General features: G+C 35.7%; 1 protein-coding gene across 1 annotated transcript in view; it reads left to right on the forward strand.

Moving 5' to 3' along the window:
• LOC115244103 (protein gooseberry-like) overlaps positions 1–10,946 on the forward strand; it is a 28,113-nt gene extending 17,167 nt beyond the window's left edge. The window contains 4 exon segments of the mRNA XM_029821493.1: positions 211–451; positions 10,457–10,474; positions 10,477–10,560; positions 10,563–10,946. Coding sequence (XP_029677353.1) covers positions 211–451; positions 10,457–10,474; positions 10,477–10,560; positions 10,563–10,946 — 727 coding nt within the window.
• Positions 10,947–13,188: the final 2,242 nt, after the last annotated feature.

A 13,188-nucleotide genomic window follows, 5' to 3' on the forward strand; every position in this document is an offset into this window, starting at 1 on the left:
AGCTATATAATTTTTTACAAGCCTAATATTTATATAATACAGAATAGAAAAATATTGATATTTTTTAATAATATAAATAGAATTTTTTTAGAATTAAGTAATTTCAAACGATATACATATTCAAATCAATCAGCGATAATACAATCTTCAATCATATCGTCATCCATTTTTCTGTATATAGACGTTCGACGTTCTTTTCATATATTGCAGATTGTTCAACGCTTCCCATTACGGCAGCAGCAATCTCGCCTCCAATCTGACTTCCACTAATCTCAGTCTGGGCAGTCTGGGCAGCGTCAGTCCAACCGCGTCAAACATGAGCGCCTGCATGGTGCAAGGTGGTGCATCCTCCGGAGTACCGGTCTCGACGGGGATGACGCCTCACGTGACACCGCATAGTCCCAGCGAGGCAAAGAGCGGATATCCTTACTTGGGTGGCATCGATTCTCAGGTTTGCGGAAGAGTTCACTGAATTAAGTCTGTCACGAGGAGCGATCGAACCGATTACACGCACTTACAAATGCATCGGGTAAGAGACAGCGACTCGAGAAGTCGCTTCATCGTTATTGTTATATTTATCTTGTTTTTCTTGAGCGAACTTAATTAAATCGTGTAAAAATAAAAATTGGAATTGTGTAAAGATATATATGCGCGCGTCGGAAATATTTCTGTTCATGTATAAAAAATACGCTTCTCATATTTTTTGTTGTTAAGTTATTATTACTTATTTGTTATCACGTTGTTACGTCGAAAAATTTGAAGATCATTCTTTTAGCAACGATTTTTATGAAAAATATTCCAACATCGTTTCTAAAATCATATATAAAAAGTATCATCTTTGTAATATAATTTCTAGTTAAATTAAATGTAAAATGTATGTGTGTTACATAGTATTCGCAAAATTTAGTGATGAAAGATTTTTTTATTTATAAATATATATACTTTCTCGGTATATAATCTTTATATATGCAACCCCCCGATTGTGATGTAAATATTTTATAATCGCTCAGTACTGCTATTGCTAGATAATACGTTCAGGCTTTTCCGCATTAACGCTATTGCATATTTATGATAGAGCATAAAACTTACTTTAATTAACTCTAGATTCATAGATGTAAGCCGCACACTCTGACTGAAGTGTCGTAATTTAACGCGAAGATTTATTCGTTAGAGTGATCAGCACTTACGGGCAATAAGTTGTGCAACAACAATGCCTCCGAGATGCTTTACCGCTTTAGAATTACTTTATTATAGTAACGATATATAATATAAATGCATCTATATATACATATTTACGTATGTATACTCGAACATATTTTACGGATAACGCTGTATATACATATATAGGTAGTAGTAGTACGAAGCGTAGAAAAGTTACTTGCAAACGTATTCTTATGACGATCGACATGGTGATTTTATCCAACAACTTATCTAATTGGCCAGTTACGTAAGTTTATTGTATATAATACACAGAGCGTTTCGCCGACGCAACAAATGTATCTGACTTGTATAACGCACTGTTATATATAATAAATGGATTTTATGGAAAATTTGCCATTTTCTTTGACATATTGTCAATATCTCACCAAAAATTTATTTGCAAGGTAAGTGCACAGTTGTTTATACATTTCAAATAAAAATGGAAATTTGTGAACATTTATTTAACAACCAATTTATTAATTTGAGATATATCAATCATCTCAGAAATATTATTTTTTATTCACTTTACCGTCGAAAAATGATGGTTGCCCACGACACTTAAAATATATTTAAAAAAAAAAACGATCAGAGCCAGAAAAAAGCGGCGCGTACATAATTCGCGATTGGTCCCGAATCGTCAGGCCTGTCTCCTGGTTTTAAGCCGCCCCCGCAAACCATCGTTGATCACGGGGCCCGCCGTTAGGAGACAATACGTGACCGGCGGGGGGGGCACCGTGGGGCTCTACAGGCCCCAAAGAGCCGACAATCGGGGGCACAGTGACACAACGAGCAATCAGCTTGCCGTATATCTACGGGCCCTGTCGCCACGCATTTGTGCCCCATTGTGTCAACGAAGTAGGTGGTCGGTGTCTCTCTCTCTCTTTCTCTCTTCCTGTCTGTCTTCAGAATCTTAGCACGAAATACCTCCGCACAATTCGCCCTATCGACCTTCTTCTGACTTCAACCCTTCGAATCTCGTTGAGCGAACGCGTTCACGGATATAGGATATAATTTTTGCACGCTCAATTTATTTAAAGGAACATTTATATTACGTGTGTGTGTGTGTGTGTGTGTGTGTATCATATTATATTCTATTTATATAGTTATTAATGATAAAGTTGTAAAATTATATTTTTAACAAGAATTTGCAAGTCATAAATATATATTTATTATAAAATAGTTTTTTAAATTGTAGACATACATATTTTAAAAGATGAGAAAGTAAAAGAAGATATATCTGATATAAATTTCTTGTATTTAAACTAATGTAATATGGATAGGATATTGTTACATGGAAGGATATTTTAACAATATTATTTTAATTACCTCATATTTAAGGTATATTCACACTAAATACGAATCAATAATTGTTTTTTTTTATATTTTCTTTCCTCTTTTCTTATTTCAATCATTCGTGTCAATTTATATCGACCATCAAATTTTACAAAAGAAATGCATTAAAATTCGTCGCCTGAAGAACCCGAACTATGTCTCACGATACTTTTTTCGGACCTCACATATCGTTTGCCTGCCTCCATAATTCGCCATTCAACGATCCCCGCCCATATTCCAACCCCCATAAGAGCGATATGGGGTTGTTTCAAGAGCGGCTCCTTTGAGACTCGCCTTCCTCTCTTTCTCATCACCAATCCCATCGAATATCTTCCCCCAATATGTTGCTCTCAAATTGTTCTGATCCTAGTGGCGATGTGGTAGGTCAAGAATTGGCACAGAAACGACATGGTCGCGTATTGTCATGAGAACTATCGTAAAGTACAAAATGCTAAACTCTTAACATTTTATTACCAATACATTTTAACAATAATTTTTTTATTTGGAATAATTTGGATTCGCTTGTAATGAAAAATATAATGTTCGCAAAATAAAACACTCTTTAAAAAAAAAAAACAATAATATTAATATAAGAAAAATGACTCTTTTAAAACATTTTTCCAGAATGATAAAATGTATATGTGTGTGTGTGTATGATAATTAAATATTTATTACAAGAAAAATAAGATAATTTTCTCTCACAAACGGTATATGAAGAAGTTGAAGCCGGATATTCTAAGTTGCAAATGTGTCTTGCAATAATTTATCATAAATGATTATATATTCTTTTATTTGTTAAATTTTTTTCAAAATTTGATTGCGTTTATTAAAGTTTGTTAAACGCACATTTCTTAATAAACGCCGTTTCTTACTCTTCGCTACGTTTTTCAACACGATAACCAGAACAGATGTACCGGCAACTGCAAAGCTGATAACTGTGACGACCTCCCAAGTTTAAACCGCACCCTCACGATAGAAATCTAAGGGTGTTGTTACAGCCAATGCGTGCGTGCGCGTACGTTGCGTGACTTCGGCCTATATGCATCACGATACATATCCGAAATGTATACGTTTCACGATACAAAATCACTTTATACGACGTAAAATGGCTAATGCGATTTTTTTGTGAGATTTATCCTGAACGCGCGAAATGATTAATTCATATAAATTTCCATATAATCTTATCGAGAATTATTATTTATAATTTTTGGAATATTGAGTATAATTTTGTTAAGTAAGAAAAATGAAATAATAAAATAAAATGTTTTTGACAGTTTGAGGATTATTTCTAAAAAACATATAATTCGGAAATTTCATATAAAAGCTAATCGTTTAATTACGCAAATTCCTTTCACTTTAACTGTTTTACGTCATTGCTTAAAAAATTTTTTAATGACTAGCATTATAAAATCATAATTTCTAAAATTAATTTATCGTTTTGTTTTATTCATTACGCTCTTTTTTAATAAAAAATACTTCTTGTCTCAATTAAATATATATAAAATTATATATAAATTTTTTTAATTTGTTCAATGATTAAAATATTTTTATATGTGATTTGTGTCTTTCTTTTTGTTAATTTGTCACTACTTCTTTTTTATTTTATCAATTTGCTTCGCAAAAACGAAACGTCGACTACCGTTGAAAAGGAAATAATATCAGACAAGCGAAAAACACACACGGAACCAGTTCACGCGGACATGATGGCTGTGCTCGCCCTTAATGGCAATACAACCCTCCGTGCGATGCATCGTCGGTCCTTTTCAACCAATGGGATTGCCTGCCGTGTTTCGAACAATGGTTTGCGCCCGAATAGATTAATCAAACTTAACCGAGCCAATGAAAGCCGTGCAAATCCCGCGTGGGGGATGCATGCGTGCGTGCCGCCCGTTCGTGCGACTGCAAACGAGCAGTTGCACGCTCGCCCATTGCATCCTAGCGAGATCATGCCGGGGAATTATGGGAATATATCGTGCAATGAGACTGCCGGCATCATGGTGTTGCGAATTTAACGACGATCTCGAATCGGCAGCGTTCAACAATGTCGGGAAGGATCTTTGATACGCGGACATCCCGATCTTTATTGAAGTCATTCATAAAATTCGAGATGATTCTTTTTCCAACGTGATGATCGTAGCCGTTGCAATCATTACATTTGAAACCTAGAATGGCTAAGTAAAATAAATAATATATTTACTTTTATAATAATAACTAAGCAGATACTAATTTATTGTTATACTTATACAAAGATATTTTAGAGTGAAATTATTTTTATAAATTCTCTCGCTTATTTTGTATTAAATGATTAATTATCATGTATATGTACGAGAAAAAAATTACAAAAATTGCCAGCAACAAAAGTTCGACTAACTTAGTTTCCGAGATATGTTTTAACGTATTTCGAAATGGCATCGAAGGGGCATGTGAAGAGCACAAAAAGCACGAAGAGGGGATTTTTTGGGGGGGCCGCTGCTGTAACCAGGAATAAATTTTTTTAATTTGTTCAATGATTAAAATATTTTTATATGTGATTTGTGTCTTTCTTTTTGTTAATTTGTCACTACTTCTTTTTTATTTTATCAATTTGCTTCGCAAAAACGAAACGTCGACTACCGTTGAAAAGGAAATAATATCAGACAAGCGAAAAACACACACGGAACCAGTTCACGCGGACATGATGGCTGTGCTCGCCCTTAATGGCAATACAACCCTCCGTGCGATGCATCGTCGGTCCTTTTCAACCAATGGGATTGCCTGCCGTGTTTCGAACAATGGTTTGCGCCCGAATAGATTAATCAAACTTAACCGAGCCAATGAAAGCCGTGCAAATCCCGCGTGGGGGATGCATGCGTGCGTGCCGCCCGTTCGTGCGACTGCAAACGAGCAGTTGCACGCTCGCCCATTGCATCCTAGCGAGATCATGCCGGGGAATTATGGGAATATATCGTGCAATGAGACTGCCGGCATCATGGTGTTGCGAATTTAACGACGATCTCGAATCGGCAGCGTTCAACAATGTCGGGAAGGATCTTTGATACGCGGACATCCCGATCTTTATTGAAGTCATTCATAAAATTCGAGATGATTCTTTTTCCAACGTGATGATCGTAGCCGTTGCAATCATTACATTTGAAACCTAGAATGGCTAAGTAAAATAAATAATATATTTACTTTTATAATAATAACTAAGCAGATACTAATTTATTGTTATACTTATACAAAGATATTTTAGAGTGAAATTATTTTTATAAATTCTCTCGCTTATTTTGTATTAAATGATTAATTATCATGTATATGTACGAGAAAAAAATTACAAAAATTGCCAGCAACAAAAGTTCGACTAACTTAGTTTCCGAGATATGTTTTAACGTATTTCGAAATGGCATCGAAGGGGCATGTGAAGAGCACAAAAAGCACGAAGAGGGGATTTTTTGGGGGGGCCGCTGCTGTAACCAGGACCTTGATGAATGAATCGGGGCTTCATGCCGCCTCGATCGGCGTTACCCACACGGCAGCTGGCTATGCCGCGCTGATTGGTCGCGCATCACGCCGCATTTGTGGATCTTTTGCAAAGCGATCAGCGTATATGCATCTAGGGTACCCTAACCAGGACCCCCGTAGATCCGCGTTGTTCTCACTCGTGGTACCAAGGTGCGCGTCCCCTCGTCGCGAGCCGCCAGCTATGGCTGCGATTGGTGAGCCTCGTGTTTGATGTGTGAAGGGATGTTTATCACATCTCTTGACAATATTATTTTTATCGTGTATTACTATCACATATTGTTTGTTCTGATTACAATTAATATATAATTGTATAGAACAAATAAAGAATTGCAGATAAAAATAAAAAATTTGATAATACTTTCAAAGCATATATTATAATGGTTAATATTAATATTCCAATAACTTTGAAATTAATTACTAATTATTCAGTTATCTTATTTAATATAATTGTATAATTATGTAATTTTAACTTTATTTATACAATAAAAGATTCTCGCTAGCAAAATTATTTTTATTCGCAATTTGCATTTATTTGAATTTATTGACGCTGCAAAAGAAATATTTGCCGGAATATTACAATTACAATTGATGCAAATTTCAGTGAACGGCGTTTTAAAGATGTGCTTATTTTCTTGTTCTAGTCACGCGTAGTGTGCTTGAGGAAGAGGGGAACGGGCAGGATTCCCAAGTCTTTTGAGCAGAACTAAGTTCGTAACGCGTGATGACATGCTTGCTTACGCCAGTTGACGCCGATGCCTTTACGCTTTTCGGCCACCGACCGGCGGTGGAGAATTTGATTAGGGCAATTATGCGGCGCCGATCGGATCTTCACGTGAAATTAGATTGGCCACGTCGGTTATTACGCCAACAAACAGCCTTTTTATCTAACTGTGGCCACTCAAAACGTTCCGTAGCACGCTTGATCTCTATCTCTAGGCTTATAAGCCGATGCTAATTTAATTCGCATTTAAAGCAATATCGCTACCATCAAGAGTTGTTTAGAAAATGTAATAGTATTATCAAATCAATACAGCGATTTTATTCGTGTTTTGACACTTTAGTAATAGACTGAATTTATCAATACACATTGCTAATTTATATTTGTAGTCAATTTAAATTTTATATAATTATGTAAGGATTAAGAATGTTTAAGAGGTAATAAAAATATTATAAATATTTATAAGCAAATTTTTTATACTCATAAAGTGTAAACTTTGTAATTAATATAATCTTTAGATAATATATACATGAAAATAGATATTAAAGACTGATTTTCTTTTTTTATTTTACTAACACAACATCTAATGTAAGATTTGTTCTTTGAAGAATTGCCTTTCTTGCCGTCAATTTTTCAGCAGATTAAATCGAAATTACTTTCACACGTGAAGTAAGCCCATGTCACCACAGTGACCACAATGTTGACAATTTTGAATTGTATCTAATCTTCTCGAGTAGAGATCTAAAATCTTGGAGAATCGATACAAAAAGCGATGGTCAGGATCCCCCGCCGAAAAAGGATTATTATTTCGCGGACTACTGACCTAGAATGTTTGAGCCTTTCCATGTCCATTCCGTGTTTTTACATTCGCGTCAATTTTGACGATTCCGCTCGCAAAAAATCTTTCAAATTTTGTGGTTCTTTGCTGTCACCTAAGCGCAGATTACCGAGAAAGACTTTAAGACTGTCAAAAATACAATATATTTTGATGGGATTTTATTTTCGGTACGATCGCATTCTTATTACGTTTGGATACTTAGCTTCCCCTACAGGATATACCTTCCAGGTACTAAGTCCTCCCACCAACGTCAAGGTGTACCCGTTGAGAGAGTTTATTTAAATATATAATTTTTAATGAGATCTAAAATCTTGGAGAATCGATACAAAAAGCGATGGTCAGGATCCCCCGCCGAAAAAGGATTATTATTTCGCGGACTACTGACCTAGAATGTTTGAGCCTTTCCATGTCCATTCCGTGTTTTTACATTCGCGTCAATTTTGACGATTCCGCTCGCAAAAAATCTTTCAAATTTTGTGGTTCTTTGCTGTCACCTAAGCGCAGATTACCGAGAAAGACTTTAAGACTGTCAAAAATACAATATATTTTGATGGGATTTTATTTTCGGTACGATCGCATTCTTATTTCAAACTCTACTCAAGTGAATGTGCCCGCTGACACACAGTTTACCCAACTTTTAAATGACTTCTTAACTCTTTAGGTGGGCCGAAATGGTGCAAAAATCGGATATATGTCAAAGACTGTCAATACTTATATACTTCAAAAGTCAAAAATTAATAATACGGAGGAAAATTCTTTTTCTCTTTCTCTATCTTTTTTTTATCTATTATACAAAACATAACTAATTTAAATTTTATATTTTGGTTTTAACATGATTATTGTTTAACAAAAACCAATGAACATAAATGTAAAACAAGAAAATAACATTAAAATTAACATAAATAAAATTATTGAGATTCTATTATAAAACTAGGAAAAGAATCTGAAAATATGTTGCAAATAATTATTATATGTATTCACACAAGGCAATTATAGGTGTAACCAGTTGAAGAAAGGATATATGTCGACATATTTAAAGGCGAGAAAAACCTTCGATATTCCGGAATTATGAAAACCTTAAGTTTCACTAACTTATTAGTAAGTTCGCTGCCGGTGGTCCTAGAAGGAAATAATAATGATTTGTAAACTTCAGTCATTCAATGGAAAAAAAAAAACCATGTAAGTAGTAACAAATCATATATTTTAAGCGATATCAATTACATATCCCCATAGGACAGGAGTAAATTATTATAGAAAGTGCTACCTTTCTTTGTTTGGTATTCTTCTCGCGTCTTTCGGTAGAGAGCATTGTCGACGGGAGACTACGGTGTCAAGATCCAACAATCTGTAACGAAAGCGTGAAGTCTTGCCTCGCAGCGCCGGTCGGTTAAAGACCGAGTCAAAAGAGAGAGTCCCCTCCCCCCTCTCTGCTCTCTGTCCCCTGGTCCGGTACGTACGAATCAGGCGTACAAATATGATTTAACCGTGCAGGAGCCGAGGGTTGAAAAAGCGATCCGGTCGAGTCACGACGCACTTTTCAGCCCCTGACAAAACTCGTCGAAGACCACCCTGCGTCGACATCCGCGTGAACTAGGTAGAAATTGCGTGCGCACACACACACACACGCGCGCGCGCATAAATTGAGGTGTGTGTAAGTGCGTGCGGGAAAAATCCATGGAAGCGTCCATAGCTAAATGCTGACACGGTAACATCGCGCGCGCGTTTGTTGCTTTAGTTAGGGTAGTTAAGACGGTCCGTCTGGATTAGTTTCGTTTGGTTATAGCAATGATATAGACGTGGATACGGGAAATTCGATATTCCTCGTTAAGCGTTCGTGGATCGATCCGGTTGATACGTGAAATACGCTGATCCATCGTGATATTCCTATTTCAATTGTGGAGTGGTTAAGCTCTTGGTGATAATTTAGCGGACATTCATCTCCTTTACAACGTAATAAAAATTATTTTATCAAGAAAATCATTAAAAAGAGAGAGATATAAAACTATTTTATTTTATAAAATAATTCTAATTTGCAGACTTTAATTTTTTCTTTTTAAATCATAGTTGCACGTTCTTGATACATATTAAATTTCTAAAATATATAAAAATATAATAAATGTCAAAATTAAAGATCTTAATTATTTTTCTTTTAACTATTTAAAAAAAAAAATGTTATTGTAATTAAAAATCTTAAATATTTTTCTCTTAACTATTTAAAAAAATGCTATTATTTTTATTTTATACATTATCCTTATTGAAATAGCATATTTTTACAACGCTGCATGTTTTCTAACACAAGGAATCTTTAACAAGCTGGAAAAACAATTTTGATACGATTTGTCTGCAATTTTCTTTAATTCGTTTTTTTTCAAAATTTTTATCACTCTGTTTTCCTAAATTTCTAGACTCGTAATTGAATGCATTCTGTATAAACACGTTTATACAGAAAAGATGTAAGTACTAAGCTGTAAGTCAAAGAAAATAATCCGTTTTTCTTGCCGTTAGAAAAAGATTTCCAGATGATGGCATATATTTTGCTGTGGATTAAAATGGGATTAGAATTGGCAAATAAACTATGGTTTAAGATGCCAGAAGCTGCATGAGCTAACGGGGTTAGTGTCAGCTTTGGCGGCTTATCCGGCGGCTAAGACGAGTCTAGGTTTCAAGGTGAGAGAGCAAGAGCACGCATTATCTTACTGGGGGGTCTTTGCGCGCTCAGAGACCTCGATGAACTCGTCTTCGTCTGTTCAAGATATATAGGTATAGCCGGAGATTTTTCGTATAACATTTTCTGTTTTCGTCTTGTCAAATATGTCACTTCAATTTTCCTAGCAAATATTTTCCTCGTCGTAGTGTTATTTTAGCAGGTCGATCCACGCGCCGATCATGGATACTTTGGAACAAGAGGGAAAGTGAATATTTGGAAAAACAGCGATCTCTGTCAGAAATAGCCACCGCAAGGCGAAGAAAAGGTTGAATTCTTTGTATCCGGCATTTTCTCCAAGAAATCCACCGAATCATCTTAAACACTCGAGACCTCTTGAGATCGAAGGATCCTCTTTCGAAGAGCGCGAATCTCCCTCGGGTGTTCGCGTAGTTACGATATCGCAAAGTTCCATTCCGCGAGTCCCTCGATGGATTCTCCTCGATCATCGTCATTTTGGTGAACCCCCGGCCGGATTCGTAACGGACCGCCAGGACCAGCTGCCAGGTCACCGAGAAATCATCGTCGGCGGTGCCTCTCACGGGCTCCCGATCGGGAGGACACGGCGAATAATCGGTAAAAATAGGACGAAGTCGCGAGCGGGCGACACCGGGCCGCGTCCAATCCGTGTTCACGCAGCAAGCGGACTGTGACGAAATCCGAGACTTCGGGACCCCGATGGATTCCGCCGCGCCGCGCGCGGGATCCTTTTTACATTCACGTCCTACGGTATGTGTGGTCGAAGCGATCGACTTGGCTCGTGTACATAAAGGATCAAGAGCCTTCGCGATGCTGAAGATGGATGCGAGAACGCGGAAGCACGAGTCGTCACTATGCGGGTGGCACGACGGGACATATAACTTTCCGGAGATTGTAGTTTAACATTTACGAGGAAAGAAAAAGTAAATTTTAAGGAATAAATTATAGAAAAATAAAATGGATCAGAAGCACCCGGTTATTTTTAAGTCACTGAAGGTGTCTCTATCCGTGGAATAAGATGTTATAAATTTAAAGATAGAATATGATTTTTGGAAAAGTATATTAATTTATTAAGGGGGCATACCCATTTGAATCTTCGAAAAATGAGTACATTTTCTAGATTTTTTGCAGCGCAACGATTTAATAAAAACTTTTTTTTACGGTATTAATACAATATTATTAAGTACTTAAATAAAAATTTCAGCTTAAAAGAAACTTTTTTTTTTTAAATGCGAATATTTGCAGATTTGTGTTTTCATGCATGGTGTACATGAAAATTCGAGCTACGTTCGACGAATCGACTTCAAATTTTGCATGCGAGTTCCTAATAAGGTTCTCATCTGCTAACGAAGCCTTTTTTAAATCCAATTTCCCATTTTTTTGTTATAAACAAGAAAAGATGGATTTAAAAAAAAACGAAACTTTTTTTCAACACGCCGCCATTTTCTTATTTTTTTAAATTATGGAGGATCGCTTGGATAGCAGATAGCTATTAATATGTTTAATAAAAAAAAGCTTGTATTTTTTATTTCGGATATGATCTACGAACGTTTTCATGCACACCGTGCAGCAACTTCAAATTTGGAGCTCTGCAAATATTCCCATAACTTCAAAAACAAATTTTTTTAAGAAATTTTTATTTAAGTAGTAAATAATAATGTATTAATTTTGTAAAAAAATTAAAAATTTTGCAAATCGTTGCTCTGCAAAAAAATCTAGAAAATGTACTCATTTTTCGAGGTTTCAAACGGGTATGCTCCCTTAATTAGTAGAATATTATGATTGTCAATTAACAACGAAATATTTCTTTCAGAGGGGAAAAGACATTATAATGTTTTCTAATAATATAAACAGTTTAAATTTTTTTTAGTTAAGCTTTGTAGTGTTGACAATTTTCATTACAATAGAAAATTCCAAGCGTGAAAATTTCTCTCAAATAAATATATATTATTAATATGCGAGATGTAATTAATTACAATTATACGTAATTATACGTATATTTCTCTGTGCGAATTGTCTCTAATAAAAACTTGGCTATTAATAATTCCGGTCTAGATTCGCCAACATACTATTACATTATCAAACGCGTAATTAGAAAATCGCGGATCTTGCCACAGCGATCGGATCGAATCCCGCCTAATCGATCGAACGTATAATTCGCGTCCGATTTTAATAAGAATTGCGCTCGTATCGCCGCCTTGCGAAACGCCTCGAACGCTGCCGAGCGCCGTATAAACGGTAGATTTAATCGGCGTGATTCGAGTAAAGCGAGAAACGATCGATTACATCGTCGGCCTGCGCTGCTGCGCGGCAAATATCGGATATCGACCGAAACGCACGATCGAGTACAAAGGCGCCGCTCGCCATCGCCGCTGGAAAAGGCAGTGCGTAAAACCGCCAGACGTATTGCACGAGGAGCAGCGGCGACTCTCCTTCGATACCTCCGTCGCAAATTCATATCTCCGCTCGTAAATATTCGCATAGTTCTCGAGGACTGCGGAAAAATTGAAGAGCGATGAAAAGAGTTGTGAAAAATTCTTTGAAAACAATTTCTCTCTTCTGTGCTTACTGCTTTCCAAATTCGTAGTTACATTAATTTATATAAACTACACTGAAAAAAATGTATCAAATCCAAAAAAATTTTTTTGATTTAAAAAAATTATTTATTTAAATACTTGCAAAGAGGAATTGATTATTTCAATCAAGCAACAAATATATTTGAATTAGTAAAATATAAAGTAAAAGCAAAATATGCTTTTATTTGCAAATAGAAGAATTTGTTTTTTTATGTTTGTTATATTAAATTTCTTCCTTTAAGAAAACATTTTTTAATTTTTGGCTGCTTGCTTAAAAAAACACAAGGTTTTTCTTTATTTTAATAAATAATTTTTTTATCTTTTAATATAAATACTTTTT

Source organism: Formica exsecta, unplaced genomic scaffold, assembly GCF_003651465.1.
Source record: "Formica exsecta isolate Colony F162 unplaced genomic scaffold, ASM365146v1 scaffold8, whole genome shotgun sequence".
In the NCBI taxonomy this organism is placed as follows: domain Eukaryota; kingdom Metazoa; phylum Arthropoda; class Insecta; order Hymenoptera; family Formicidae; genus Formica; species Formica exsecta.